Source organism: Limulus polyphemus, unplaced genomic scaffold (genome assembly GCF_000517525.1).
Source record: "Limulus polyphemus unplaced genomic scaffold, Limulus_polyphemus-2.1.2 Scaffold226, whole genome shotgun sequence".
Classification (NCBI taxonomy): domain Eukaryota; kingdom Metazoa; phylum Arthropoda; class Merostomata; order Xiphosura; family Limulidae; genus Limulus; species Limulus polyphemus.
Genome location: NW_013665836.1, coordinates 349,355 through 364,814, shown reverse-complemented (window position 1 = coordinate 364,814; position 15,460 = coordinate 349,355). Strand labels below are relative to the sequence as shown.

Genomic DNA, 15,460 nt, shown 5'->3' with positions numbered 1-15,460 from the left:
GTTTCATTTATTACATTCTACAGCAGCATGATTATTTTACTATTTACTAAAAGCCTCCCAGTGGCACAGCGGTATGTCTGCGGGCTTACAACGCTAGAAATCCGGTTTCGATACCCGGGGTGGGCAGATCACAGATAGCCCATTGTGCAGCTTTGTGCTTAACTTCAAACAAACAAACAAACATAAACAGGTATATATACTTATTGTACATATAGAATTAAATAGCTCTTCAAGAGAAATAAAACTATTAACTATAATATTTTCCTTTTCTATGTCAACATGTAACAATTCAGATCTTTAAGGAAACCCTTTTTATAATTTACTATGCTATTTTCAACTAACGGTACCTAAATACACCTGAACCAAATTCATATTATATCATTTTCATTTGAATTTTTAAAGTATTAATGTATTATTTTAAGATAAAGCTTTATGATTTTAACTTGTTTATTTACTTTAATTCTTTATGAAGTTATTCGTTTGAAATTTTAAGTTAAACGTTTTTGCGATTGAAGGTTAAATTAAACTTTACTTGAGTCTCAAATTAAGAGTTTGTTTCAGCACAAAACTAAACAGTAAGCTATATATGATACGTTCGACTTAGGGATCGACCCTCAGATTTTAACGTTATAAATTAAGACGTACAAATTACCCATAAGCTGTAAATTTTCCTTACAGGTTATCCTGGATTTATGAAGAGACCTCTCTACCTCCAATTAAAGGGGTAACCTGGTGAAACGTTTTAAGTTATCAAAATAAGTTTCTGTCTGTATTATTCGCCAATAAAACATTTAATAGTTAGAAAGTTTTCTTGTAATAACCGTTAAAAACTCTAAAATAATTGAAAGGGCTACAGCCTAAATCCTGAAAATCGATCATCCGTCAGTGAACAACCAGCCAGTTGGTGGGAAGAACCATGTGAAAAGCTAACCATAGACCTTCTAAGAAGAATGGTTATTTAATGTGTCACGGCTGGTAAGAGTGCAGAGAGATTTCAGCTTGCCTACTCATAACCAAGTCCTCTGTGGATACTGAGCTGTGAAAAGATATATATCTTAAAATATGGAAACTCGGCTAAAAGCAATCACTCCTCAGACCCTGAGAACTTTGAACCATGTTGTACAACGAAACTACACATCTGGCATTAAATAATTCAATAATGACTTCACCAATAGTTGAATAATGTATGCTTACACATTCAATATGTACAGGTAATTTCAATCATCTGGATTTTACGGACTTTCTAAATACATGTTGTTTTGAGTATCGATGATAAGGCTAAGAAAAATAGAAAACAATCATGTGAATTAATGAATTCTACTACTACTTGTTTCTTTTCGGTGAATGGGTATGGGCTTGATAGCAAACTGGATGACACCTTAGTTATTACTTAGTTATTGCTATCTCGACCGTGAAAATCGTGAGTAATTCAGTTAAGTTAGTAGCTATTTCATGAATCACAGTAATTCTATTCTGCTAGAAACCTGTAAATGACCCCCCCCCCCTATAAAAGACAGCAAAGACGTTCAAAATCAAACCCAAAGCCAATCCAATACAATACTATGATCCGTAAACGCGAAACCTATGGTTAGTAAAAGGAAACTCCAGGCTTTACTATTTCAATAAATACACTGTCGTGAAACTGGGAACATCTTCTGTCAGAATTATAAAATATGAACACGGATCTGAATGTGATACAAGCTCACAAGAAATATTCAGAAGCTTGAAGTCACATCAATAAATAAACAGTTGTTTCTAAGAAAACCTTTGCAGAAGAAACAGATATCACAGCAATTCCCTTCGACGTTTAACAAGTCAAGAGCCCTTTCAAACACACTCTCTCCCATCATAAACGCAGCACCATTGAATTTTGTGTCTTTGATGTGTTAAACGTCGTATTGGAAGCCGAAATTTTCATAGAGTGTAAGAAATGTGGAAAGATTGTCTAGACACTTGATCTAGGATTAGTCTCGCCGTCATTCGCAGAAACTTGTAGCAATGGACATTACGGAGTCCGGCAAACCACATAGTCATGGCCATCAGTTTGACCACGATCAAGTATAGAGGTCAGCAGGGGACGTGGGACAACTCTTTTATAAAACTTAATATAAGCTAGTGTATCAAACTAGTTGGTTTGTTACCTTTACAAACAATGGACAACAACCATTGCATTTTCTATCCTTTCTTACTCTTAGTATAATTTCCAGCAGTTTTCTTCTCAGTAATTCCTACTTATAATTTATTTGATGACCATAAAACAGAGGTCAGTTAATATATATTTATTGATTCTAGACAATTAGGTCACGTTTCTTGTCATAAAAATAACAGAACTAGTCACGATGCTTCTGTAATCACACTGTAAACAACAGAACATGAAAATTCATAAAAAATGGCAAAGAAGCATACTTCTTGCAATATGAGCGGATATAACTAGAAGAAAGGAGACATTGCGTGCATGAAATTAAGTTTGTTTTTTCTGAGCGCTGATTATTAACGTTTCAGAATAATGGACTTAACGAACGAATTAATTGATTTTGGAAAGGTTAGTAGATTATTTCGTACAATTACTGATATAATATGGGCTTGGAGTGAAACAGATTATATATAAGTTAAAAGTGAATAAAAATACTAATAATCTACTAAATGTTAGTAGATTATTTCGTACAATTACTGATATAATATGGGCTTGGAGTGAAACAGATTATATAGAAGTTAAAAGTGAATAAAAATAATAATGATTGCTTAATGAAAAGGTAACATTAAACTTAACATAAGGATATGTATCGGAATAGATATGAGTAAAACGTGGGTTCGAATCCCGTTCCACCAAACGTGCTCGTTCTTTGAGCCGTAAAGGCGTTATATTGTGACGGCCAATCCCAATATTCATTAGTAAAAGAGTAGCCTTCCCTCTATTTTTTCACTCCCAAATTAGGGACGGCTAGCGCAGATACTCCCTCCACGTAGCTTTTCGCGAAATTCACACCAAAACAAATCAATAGTAAAACATCATAATTAGTTTCAGAATTGCAGTAAACTTATATGAAAATGTCTAAACAATATTATAACAATTAATGGCCAGTTTAACAACGAAATGGTAAAATAAACTTGTTCTGATACAACTTATATTTAGAAAATAAATTCAAAGGTAATGTATATATATCTAATATAGACCAAATAAAAGTTTTCCAAAACAACTACAAAACGATAACTAGAAATAAAACTTAGAAGAAAAAAACGATTAATATAGATCCTGTTGTATAGGTTAGTTATAAGGTCTACATTTGCACCTTAATGCGCTTTTTATGTAACTTCTTGTCATTCAAGGACTTAGATTTTTGTAGAATTATAGGAAGGTCGGGGATAAATTATGAAACGATTGAAGACCATATTAAGGTTATGATTTGGTCGATCAACACTCAGTACAGAAGCAATTAATCCACTAGCAATAGTATTTGAGTAAATGAAGTATATATAAAAATACGGTTTGTGAAGAAGTTTATTTTTAGTATTTATTCAATATTATTTCCTTAAAAAACAGTTAATGAATAACACAAATCACTTTATTAGTAAATATGACATTATACGTATTCTTGTTGTAATGAAAAACTTATAGTGACAAAATCACACTGAAAACAAAACACAATAAAACTCTACTGATTAAAATAGGTGTTTCGTTTAGAGTTAAAGCTAAGATTTTATACCCGAAGAAACCAGATCGACCATTCGAAAACGTTAGGGATCTATCGTTCCTTTATATGATGTATTTATTCATGCGAGTGAATTAATATAAGGTTAGTAACGCAATATAATTTAAAAATGGTTACTTTCCCAAGTGTTACAACTATTGTAATCATATAACTTATAGCTATAACATATAACATATAACTATTGTAATCATAGTTGTAGTATTTTCATGTTATTCTGATGATAAAACAGGTAATTGAAAATAACGCATAGAATGTCATCCTAATTATGCTTCAAATTGAGCCGACTTTTATGGTTATAGTTTAAATGGTTAAATCAAGATGCTATACATATAACTATCGAAAACTATGTCTTAGTTGATAAAAGTAAAACGTAGAAAATATTTTACTTGTTGTGTACAAGACAAAGCGAAACTGTTAATTAACAAGATCATGATACAATCAATATCTAGTGTCTTACAGGTAGGACGTAACACAAACAGCTGAATAACATGGACGCATGAAGCCAGTAAATTAAATAATGCCATTACTATAAACCCAACATTTTCTCTTTTTTTTATGCAGATGGAGTAAACATCCTATATGATATAAACACGATGAGCCGATTCTCTATTTTACTAGGAGAATGAAATATAAACTTTTCCTAGTATTGGCAACAATCAAGTATAACCTGCGTGAAGTTAGATTATTACTGAAATACACTCAATGATTTGTTGAAATCAACAGTGCTAAAGGTATCAAAATTGTGTATATCAAAAAACTGCAAATGTTAAAATATTATAATTTTCGGTGAATCTGGTAATTCTCATAAACGTAGTGGTGCTGTGTTGGAAGATATTTATACAAGGGTAACATTAAGATGTGTATGGATTTGGGTGAAACACATAGGCAATCACTATTCAGTTGAGTTTGATAATATAATTTGACGACCACAAATGAAACCTATAAACTATGTAAAAAGTAAAGGACTGAAACTAAACTTATTCTAAACTGATATTTTGCAAGAAGTCACACGAGTTCACATCATAACACTAATATATGAGCCACATATTTTTTCAGAATTGTCCAGTTTTACAAGTATGCACACATATATTTCAAAGAACTTTGCAGATGGTAGATTTTATGAAATGACATATTTCTAATTATACAGAAAAAATAGCATTTTACGTTTTTTATCACCAGGATTTTACATAAATAAAGTTTTACAGCATCCAATATTTTTAAAAATATCCATCGCGATTTTCAATTATTTTAGTTTATACGTCACAGTCATTCGAGAAATGAAGTTGTATGCAATTTAAACAATATATCTAGATAAAGTTGAAGATATACGAAAACTCCTATTTAAAACTAGTCACGGGATATACATCAGCCATCACATTAAGAATCGTTGAGCACCAACAGCGCTTACAAACAAAATTCTTCACTAGAGCCTTGCAATGTAAAGACCATGCCATTGACCTTCTCATTTGGAACATTCCATCTCCATAACGGACATGGAGACCCAAATCAAGCAGGCGATTGCATAAAAGGCACCTCAGGAGACAGCTACCACTGAGATAATAGTTGTTTTCCACCAGATCTCGGACGTCTTGAAATGGAATAAACACGTGGCGATACATGGCTCGGTGGAAATAAGCATAGACATAGAAATTGGGCAGAGTGTGAAAGAGAAAAAGCCTGTTATTACAAATTTAAAAAGAATGCTTTTGGACATGCATCATTTCGCGAACCAAAAACATTCTGGATACCAAATAATCAGTTAATATCTGGATTACTAAACATAATGAGCCGCAAATTGGGTGTCACCGACATAATATTTGTCACTAACTCGCAGAAAGTTTGAATAAATGGAATAAATGGAATAAGATGGATGACAGAAAGCAAAGAAACTGTATAGCAAAACTATTACTATGCAAGTGTAAGTTCAACAAGGAAACTGTCAAACTCGCAAGAGAAGCACTTGTATCAAATCCGACACAACTTTATTGGCAGGATATTGACCTCTTCTACACTAGTAAGAAGATAAAGACAACAATGGAAGATGTTCATTGCCATTCAGAGGGAACGAAATTGTTGGAAAACGAAACACCGTAAGGTTTAGTTCGGTAAAGCTAAATGTCCGAGAATCTATAGACAAATGTTGTTTCAGTAAAGCTTTAGGCAGAATAAATATAGCAGGTTTGAAAACATTAATGGACTGCAATTGCTTGTTAAAGTTCTCAAGCCGTCTATAGATCAGCATACAACCAAAAGACAGCAGATAAAATCAGGGGTTAGCGCCTTTCGACTCAACCCTTTAGATTGTCAACCTAAAGCAATTTCTTTATAATCGTATCTATATCTGTTTAACTAATGAGTAAAATGACCTCTGAGTATTAAGTGAAAAATTAAGGTTATTATACGAACATTTCTGACAATACGAAAGAACAGAACAGTGTATCTCTTTGTAAGAATATAATCCGAATTGTTATTGAGATTGTGAAAGCATTTGAAGCTAATGGATTTACAGGGCTTACCATTACCATGTACCTTACTTAGTCAATTGTATTTGAATGGTACAAGAACAAGAACCTACTGTGTGACAGCATATAGCTATAAAGGTACATGTACAAACTTATCTTCTGATCAAGCTATCATAAAACATGGTTTCCAGACACGTAACGATAAACGACATTATAGACCTTTAGCGTGCTGCCTAACGATGAAGTTAACTGTCTTGTCGAATTTTGTAGTTCGTCCTAGATCATTTAATGATATATTAGTATCATTTTGAAGCGCTCATCAGGGTAGATACAGATTAAAAGTACTTCTTTTGTTTCTGCTTGCGATCGCTCAATTCAGTAACTGCATCTGTATAGTTAGAGGAGTCGAATTAAGACTGACATAAATACAGCTTAATCATTGTTTTAAAAAATAACGTAGCGAGATAGAAATACAGATATTTGCACAACTACTGTTAGAGAGGTTATAGCGAGACAGACATAGTTTGAGTTAAATGGGGTGTTCAAAACCAGATAATAAGGTAAGTAGAATTGAAAGATAAGCTCATAATAAGACAAATTTAGTGCCGTTAGTGAAATTTAGAGATGGACAGACTTAGGTACAGTCGAATGTATATTAGTATCGTCAAAGAAGTTCATAAAAAGGAACACATTAATAGTAGTTATCTTGCGTCAATGTTGCTAGACAGGTTTATAACAAGGCAAACATAGGATGTCTAATCATTGTTGAAGGGATGCTTACAGTAAGATAGAAATAGGTTGATAGCGTTTCCAGTGTCATCAAAGAAATATATAGCAAGACAGAAATTGATAGTGTTGTACGGTATCACCAGAGAGGATGATGGTAAGACTAAATTAAAAATTTAGCTTCTTCAGTGTTTTCAGAGAAATTCACAGCAACAGTTAGATAGTGGCAGCAATGTCATAAGAAAAACACATAACGAACTAGAAATAAATGATTTTATTAATTTCGTCAGGGTTGTATTTAAAAGAATATATATATATATATATATACAGTCCTATCAGTTACGAAAAAAGAAGTTCGTAGCAAGATATATAGAAATAATCATAACTTTGACAATGTTTCTAGAATAATTAATATATCATAAACATAGGTATATAGTTACAGCAGTCATAGTACGACAGTCATAGTTGCATCATCGTCTATAGTCTCATCGAGACAGGCATAGGCTGCTAACTAAAGTAGAAAAAAGAAGCTGATGGAAAAGAAAACTTGGATTGCTGCATCAGCCCAAACAGTGAAGTTCGGACAATAAAACAAACATAGAAATGTGGTGTTATAAGTGCCATCAGTAAGAAAGTCATAGAAATTTCATCAGTTCTGTCAGGTAAGTCACAGAAAAATCAATTCAGGCATTATTAAACAGTCGGAGAAAGAGAAATGATTGATAAATAGAATGAAAGATATATAGGCATGACTATATTGAAAGGAAAATAAAACATCTATTCATACATTAAAAGAAAAAGGTTAAAATATTGATAAGCGTTGAATAGGTGATTGGATTCGTATAGAAATATAGATATCACAGCATGTTCATCATAGAATGATAAGCAGCCTTAAAAATACGGACGAAAGCAAAAACCGATACATTGATGGCAATACTTAGATGGATGTTTTAAGTGATATAAAGTGGTTATTTAGTTAATGTTAACAATAACACCTAAAGACAACCCTGTACAGAGTTTACTTAGTCTTATCCACTTCCATACATATGATTAGTAGATCGAAAAAAAAATAAAAAGATCAGTTTAGCGATTTAATATAAATATAAATGTGACTGGTTTTTCTAATACATTTACCAACTACTACCTAAGCTGTAGACATTGTGATTGAAATAAATTAGCTGGTTTAAATACTGCTAACAGTCGGAAATAGTAATCTCTTTTAGTTTTGTAAAACGCCGAGATCGGTGAAAGATTATCTCTGATAATCCTTGAAACCCTTAATGTTTTTACTCATTTTAAAGCCTGTGAATTATTTGTATACATTTTGCTTTATTTTGCCACAATTTAGAGAAACGCATCAATGTTTTCGTCTGATGGAAGTAATTTTACAGTTTTCAGCTATCTCATTGTCAGGATCCAGGTTATTGGAAATCGTGATTTTGTGATATTTATCGTTGGATGGAAAAAGGTGTAGTTTTTTTTTTGTTAGGGCTGAAGAAAACTTATAAGTGTGTATTTCTTCTCGATTGAGCTATGGAGGTTATAATTACAAAAAATAGCAAAGAAAAACGCAATTTTCTTATACAAGATGAAGCCATTTAGTATATTATATAGCCCTCTTGATAAGTTTCTGCTCTGATAATTGTTTTTTCATGAAATGATTATGTTTGCTTCAGAATTTCCGAGCAAAACTACAAAGGGCTATCTTCACATATATGCCCTTAATTTGGAACTTATAAACTAAATGGAGGAGAGCTAGTCAACAGCAACGATACTAGTGGATATTCGTGTGTCGACGAATAGTGGGATTTAGCCGTCGCTGTTATAGCAAACCCACAGTCTCAAAGCGTGGAGTGCGTTTTCATAGCAACGTCAATGTCAATTTGAGATCCTCGAATTCACAGTCTGAGATCGCCATCTAGTTGGCCACGCCTGGGCCACAAGAATTAAGAGTGAAACTGACATAACATTAAATATATGTTATCTAGGCCTATTTTAACACAAATTCATGTTTATACAAAAGGCGCAGAAGAATTATTTATCTAAAATATACATAAAAGTAAATCAGTTATATGACATGGTTTAAAAAAACCAATTAAAACAAAAGTTTTAAGGATATTTCACTTAAACAAAAATATTCACTTTATATAATTGTGTGCTTAAGCATAAGTCCAGGAATTCCTAATGGATAAATCACTTACAGTCTCTCTGTATTTTTCGCCATGTAGTGGGTCAGTGGTAAGTCTGAGGATACACATTGGTAAAAATCGGGTTTCGATACCAGTGGTGGGCACAGCATAGATAGTGTATTGTGTAGCTTTACTTGTTTTTGTTTGTTTGAAGTGAAGCACAAAGCTACACAATAGGCTATCTGTCCACCACAGGTATCGAAACCCGGTTTCTAGCGTTGTAAGTCCACAGACATACCGCTGTGCCACTGGGGGGCAGCTTTGCTCTTAACAACAAAAATATGTTTCTTTTCAACGGAAACAGAAAACTAAATATAATGTTCTTTACATAGCTATTGGAAATTAAATTTAAGCTACATTTACACTAGATGAATTTATTAGTGTAAAAGCCATGAATCCTCCATTAAAGTTGAAATGGATATATTTCTCATGAATATTGATCAAATAATATATGCTTGTACAGTATTTATAAAAAACGATTTTGATCGGTTTTACTGCAATGTTGTAGGAAACAAAGGATGGTAAAAACTCGTACATGAGTTGTTTAAAAATGGAAAAATAAATCTTCATTCGTGAACAAAATGTTACCGATCCTTAGCTTGATTTTATAATTAAACATGGTTATGTAGCAGCAAAAATTGAGATTCACAAAAGGAAAACAAACTTTAAGTTCATCTTTTACTACCAAAATAGTGATGATATTTTATACGTGGTCATGTTTTATATTTTATATACGCGTGCTAACATACTGTTAAATATTGCTTAATCGCAAATGATACATATTTGAGCCTATTATCAACTGACGTTATATATGTTTATCATCTGTAATGTATATTTATACTGGTTATAAACTATCGCAAAAAAATATGGTAAAATTCATTTCGAAAAGAAAAATCAACCTTCGAAGTGGAAAAGGTATCGAAATGAAAATGGTTAAGCTGAACATCTTTTTAAATCCAGTGTTTCCCGAACTGTCATCATTCATAACCATCAGTGTCGATAGAAAAAAAAGGATTAGGTATTCAAAACTCGATAAATTCGTTAAGTAGTGTAACATCGAACCATTCTAACGGAAATTAATCATAATATAGTATATGACAGATGCTACAAAGAATTCAACTTTTATAGTTTAAAGTCTTTAATTGGGATTGTTTCTGAATAATGCGTTCGTTTTACTCAAATATTGAAAATAAGTGTATTAGACATTGAAGTGACACCTAAGATTAAGTACTGTATAAAAAATTGGCAGTAATTTTAAATTTTATAACTTTTATCATTTGCCGGCTTTATTTTATGTTGACAAAAATGCTTGACAAAAGTGATAACTTCTGCATATATATTTATATATCATGAATAATTCTAATAAACCATTTTTTTTCACGCAGTTTGTCTAGGTTGTTGCCATGTTTATCATTGGCCATGGATCACTAGTGTGTAGCAGATAAAAGTAATCATACAGTAAAGAAGTAATGTTAAGAGTAATTTTAGTTTTACCACATTAAGGTGAATTGAATTGATTTTTACTTGTAAACTGAAACGAGTTTTGTTGAAACAGACTTACTGTAAGCTTGTGATCTGTGATCCATGAAGTTCTTTACAATCTTTGTAGCTCTTACTTTTTGTTAGAAGTCGAAGATAAATGTTTTTTCATATTTAAGTATTATGCTTCATACTTTAGTGATTTCTCATTACAAGCTAATTACAAAACAATACAAGAGAAAAAGATGGATATATATTTTATTAATGTAAATCTATAATACTGAAATTCTAAGGAATACTATGTGTTGAGCCTAAAATCAGCTTTCTCTAATTAGGTTAGACTATATCAAGTAAGTATAACCCTAATCTTAGATGTAGTTTTATAAAATTACTAGCCTAACACCTTATTGTTCTTGTTGTTTGTATGTGTGTTTAAGAGCAAAGCCACATAGAGCTATCTGATGTGTCCACCGCAGGGAATTGAAGCCTGGATTTTAGCGTTCGGAGTCCGTAAACTTATCAGGGGAAATCAAATTATTGCCCTAAAAAAGATGACTTCGGATTTAAATCTAAAGTTATTTCGATTGCATTACGAAAACAGTACAATTACAAAATAATAATAATAACAATAATAGAATTTGTAAATAGTCATCTAATAAAAATATGTTCATTCAGATCTCCTCATTTTTTACATATGCTTTCAGCCTCTAATAATACAATGTGCTGCTATGAACAATAATAACATGTTGAAACACCTATATTATGATTGGTTTCTTGTAACTGATCTTTTTGTAGTTCTGACCTGGATTAACGCACGCGTAATACAGGGTAAAATGTACTGGGATCTGCGGAAGTGGGATCCATTTTTAAAGCTTTAACCGCTATTCATAAATCACCTATATGTAATTAAGTTTAAAATCAGCATCAGGAACAAATGTGGTTACTGAGGTCCGTAAACCTCAATAAAAACTAAAATTACAATTTGATATCTTCAGCGCTTACATCTGCACCTAATTTATATATAAGTAGATTTCATATGTGAATATTTCGTAAAGACATTAAACATCATATGTCTCCGAAACTTTGGTGTTGCAGTCCTACCTTCTTATATATCTTACGCACCAGAAAACATTTTAAGGTTTTCAGATTGTAATTCCTATACTGGTGTTATAATTATTATAATTATTATCATCTTCTGATTGTACAACGATCTTTATTAACAGCCTGGCTGTCTTGAAATTAGGTTGCTTTTGAATTAAGCTCTCTAGAGATGCTTTCGAATTGAACTCTCCTGAGGTGTTAGATTTACTTAGTGCTTTATTGTGTGTATATATGTGTGTTTGTGTGCGTGTGCAGTTGGGCAAAAGGAAGCAGAATTGTTTATATATAATGGAATTAGATAATATAAATTACGATTGTTTCGCTAATTTGATGTTGCATAATAGGAGAATTTGGTAATATTAATGAGTTTTAATAAACCTACTATAGTATCAAATGATTATTTACGTGGAATGTTCGCTCCATTTTATTAGCATGGAGTGTGCGCTAAGAAAATAGTTGTTTTGGATAACGAAATAGCCACCAATTTATAGAATACTAGTAAATAATAAATTATTTTTAGTCATGCACTCTCATTTTACACAAATGTTTTTATAGTTCTTCTTAGTTTATATAATTATACATGTATAGAACAGTTTAACTTGCATCAGTGCATATACGTAAAATAGTAGTGTAACAGAATTCCATTATATATAATAGAAATATCCATTTCATTTCAAAAATAATACAGCCACATGATTAACAAACAAAGAACAAAAAGTAACCCTAATTTATAAGTTACAGCTTTTACAGTAAGGAAGAACATTTTTATAACAGATACGACGTTTCGATCACCTGTGTGATCATTCTCAAGTACACAAGCGACGCATCAGTGGTCGAAACGTCGTATCTGTTTTAAAAATATGCTTCCTTACTGTAAAAGTCATAACTTGTGACAAAATAATACTTATAATCAGTAAGTAAACTCAAAAACGTAAGTATTAATAAAGTAGCTCTATCCAACATAGAACAACATGCATATATCGTATATTTAGCAACTTTAGCTGCTATTATCAAACCATCTAAAAGAGTTTTATGCTTAAAAGCCAATATTTTGACATGTTAACATAAAAATATGACTATATACAAAAACCAACTGTTTAGAGTTTACCCAACTGATGAAGTGATAACAGAATTGATCGTAAATATATCACTGCTATAGAACAATGAACGTTATTTAAGCAGTTGAGGACATGAGCCGAATGTGTTTTATACCGAAGCTTTTACATGGTTCATATTTCATTTTATTTTCAATGAATTGGCAAATGATTATATACTTTCCTCATGCACTAATCTACAGTTTTCCTTAATTACCTGATCAACTATACGAACTTGTCAGATAGATAGCAGTTTTTATGCCCGTGAGTTCAGCCAACCTTTCATAATAGACTGATTAATGAATTGTAGTAAAAAGTAGGACAAATTTGTTTATTTGATAAGCAAAAAGATTTCTCATTTCTTTGCTGTACGTAGCAAATGATATTTCATGAGGGATAGATAAAATATCCTGCCATGACTGACTTTTCAACTCTTTTTCCATGATAGGCTTGCGTATATGTGACAGATACACCAATTGTATCTAATAAGAAGAGAGAAAAATTGCAACCAATAGTCGATTATTGAACTGTATTTTCACGTCAGATATATTAAAACAAGAGTTGATAAACAAATCAAGTGTATTTCCAAAGCTTAAAAAAATCAAATGTTATTCCATGATAAATAGATCAAGTGTACTTTTAAGGCTAGTAAAATCAAGTGTTCTTCCATGATAAATAGATCAAGTGTACTTTTAAGGCTAATAAAATCAAGTGTTAAATGATAAATAGATCAAGTGTACTTTTAAGGCTAGTAAAATCAAATGATATTCCATGATAAACAAATCAAGTGTACTTTTAAGACTAGTTTAATCAAATGTTATTCCATGATATACAAATCAAATGCACTTTCGGGACTGGAAAAATTTAATGACGAACGAATTAATTGCGCATTTATGAGAAATGGAGAAATGTTAACCCGTGACATACAGATCAACTATATTTTCACTCGGAAGAGATGAAATGCTACTCCATGACGGACATTTATACTATTCTTTTATGAAATCCTGAAAGCCGCTACACTTCCATGATAAACGGAAAAATGGAATGTTCCTCTACAAATGTCAAGTCATTATTTTGTCATTAATCCTTAGGTAATGTTATATGACACAACTTAGTACTAACAACGAGCGATTCTATGACAGCTAATAGAGAATGATGCTAAAGACTTTACAGTAAGACAACAATAATAATCTAAACTAGAGCACTGGTTAACCTTGTGTTGAATTCTATGTTAATAACTTTGCGTATTGTTTTTTTTTGTTGTTGTATTGGAAGAATATTAATGTAACGAAATTATATTATATATGATAGAAATATCCATTTCACTTTATTGCTTGCGTTACATTAAATTGCTGACATTACTCGAGTAATAATTCATTATTCATTCTTTCTAGCTTTTGGTTTTTTTCGATTCAATATGATGTAAATTACTGCATAAAATCAACGTATTGCAAATTATACCATTAGTTGAATAGCTCAAAACAAGTCTTAGACATTCATTTTGCAATAGAGTTCTTCATTAAATTCATATTCCGTTAACGATTAAAACTGTACTTTTGTAAATGTTTCCTTAAATAGATCTGTATTTTAATTTTAATTGTTCATAAACAATGTTGTGCATAATGCTGTACAATAAAGGTTTAAAATATAATGCATTGGCGCTATTTATCATTTACATAAAGGATCGAGATGTAATCAGTATAAAAACAACTACAAACCATGTATGCGTTCAAAATAAAAACAGAAACAAAATGTGTCTATACAGTAGTAAATAAGTCGTAATATGAGTGATATTGGCTTTATATGATAATAAAAACTGGAAGAATTCTGTCATTCGTTCCGTTCCTTGTAGCAAGTTTTCTCAAAGGATGTGCCAGATCTGAAGCAAAAGACAAGGCTTGATCTCTTAGCCGTAAAAGGCACATCTACATGTCGTGAAGCCTAAGAGCTTAGTATCGTTGTATCGGTAATTTCTATGTAAATAGTTACTCTGAGTATAGGCCAACAATACGTTTTTGTGGTTGCGTGTTTTGTTGTTTTTTGTCCAAAAAAATTATGTTTTAAATGGAACATTCATGTACATAGTGTATAATATAACCCTGAAAATATCTTTGAAGAAAAAACTAGAAGGAGAGGAAATAACATTTATATGACGTTAATTTTTTTAGAAAAGTATTGGATTTCCTTACCGTGTATATGGGAGCTGACGATCACATTGAAGAGGAATAAAATATAAGTTGTCCACCCCATTCTTACCCTACAACTGTATGCTTTACACTCTAACTTCTCTCTGAATACTGGTAACCCTTGATGATTAGTCTGCCACTATGGTAGGAAATAGTGTGAAAGGATGTTTGTGCACGCCATCTATTGACTGTATTTGAAATAAAAAGGCACATCTTCAAACAAAAAGGGGGGGGGGTAGGTTAAATATTTAAAAACTGATTATCGTTTTCCTTTGACTCTTTATAAACACAAAATATCATACTTTAAAATATAGTGATAATAAATCAACTAGACTATACACTTACAGTTGACTGTCTTATTCCAAACCTTAAATATGAAACGTTTCGAATTACATTTTATTAGAACCAAATATTTCAGAAAGTGTTTTTTAAATTGAGATATCGGGTTTTAACAGGAACGGCGTATATTGAATTTAATACGCCAGGGCTTCTGTTTGTTTGATTTGAATTTCG

The 15,460-nt window shown here is 31.7% G+C and overlaps 1 protein-coding gene across 1 annotated transcript in view; it reads right to left on the bottom strand.

Annotated features, from left to right (window-relative positions):
• The window catches only part of LOC106478571, a 90,147-nt gene extending 75,111 nt beyond the window's left edge, over positions 1 to 15,036 (bottom strand). Inside the window, exon 1 of the mRNA XM_022382186.1 lies at positions 14,951 to 15,036. Coding sequence (XP_022237894.1) covers positions 14,951 to 15,011 — 61 coding nt within the window. The 5' untranslated portion in view covers positions 15,012 to 15,036. The remainder of the gene's footprint in view (positions 1 to 14,950) is intronic.
• Positions 15,037 to 15,460: the final 424 nt, after the last annotated feature.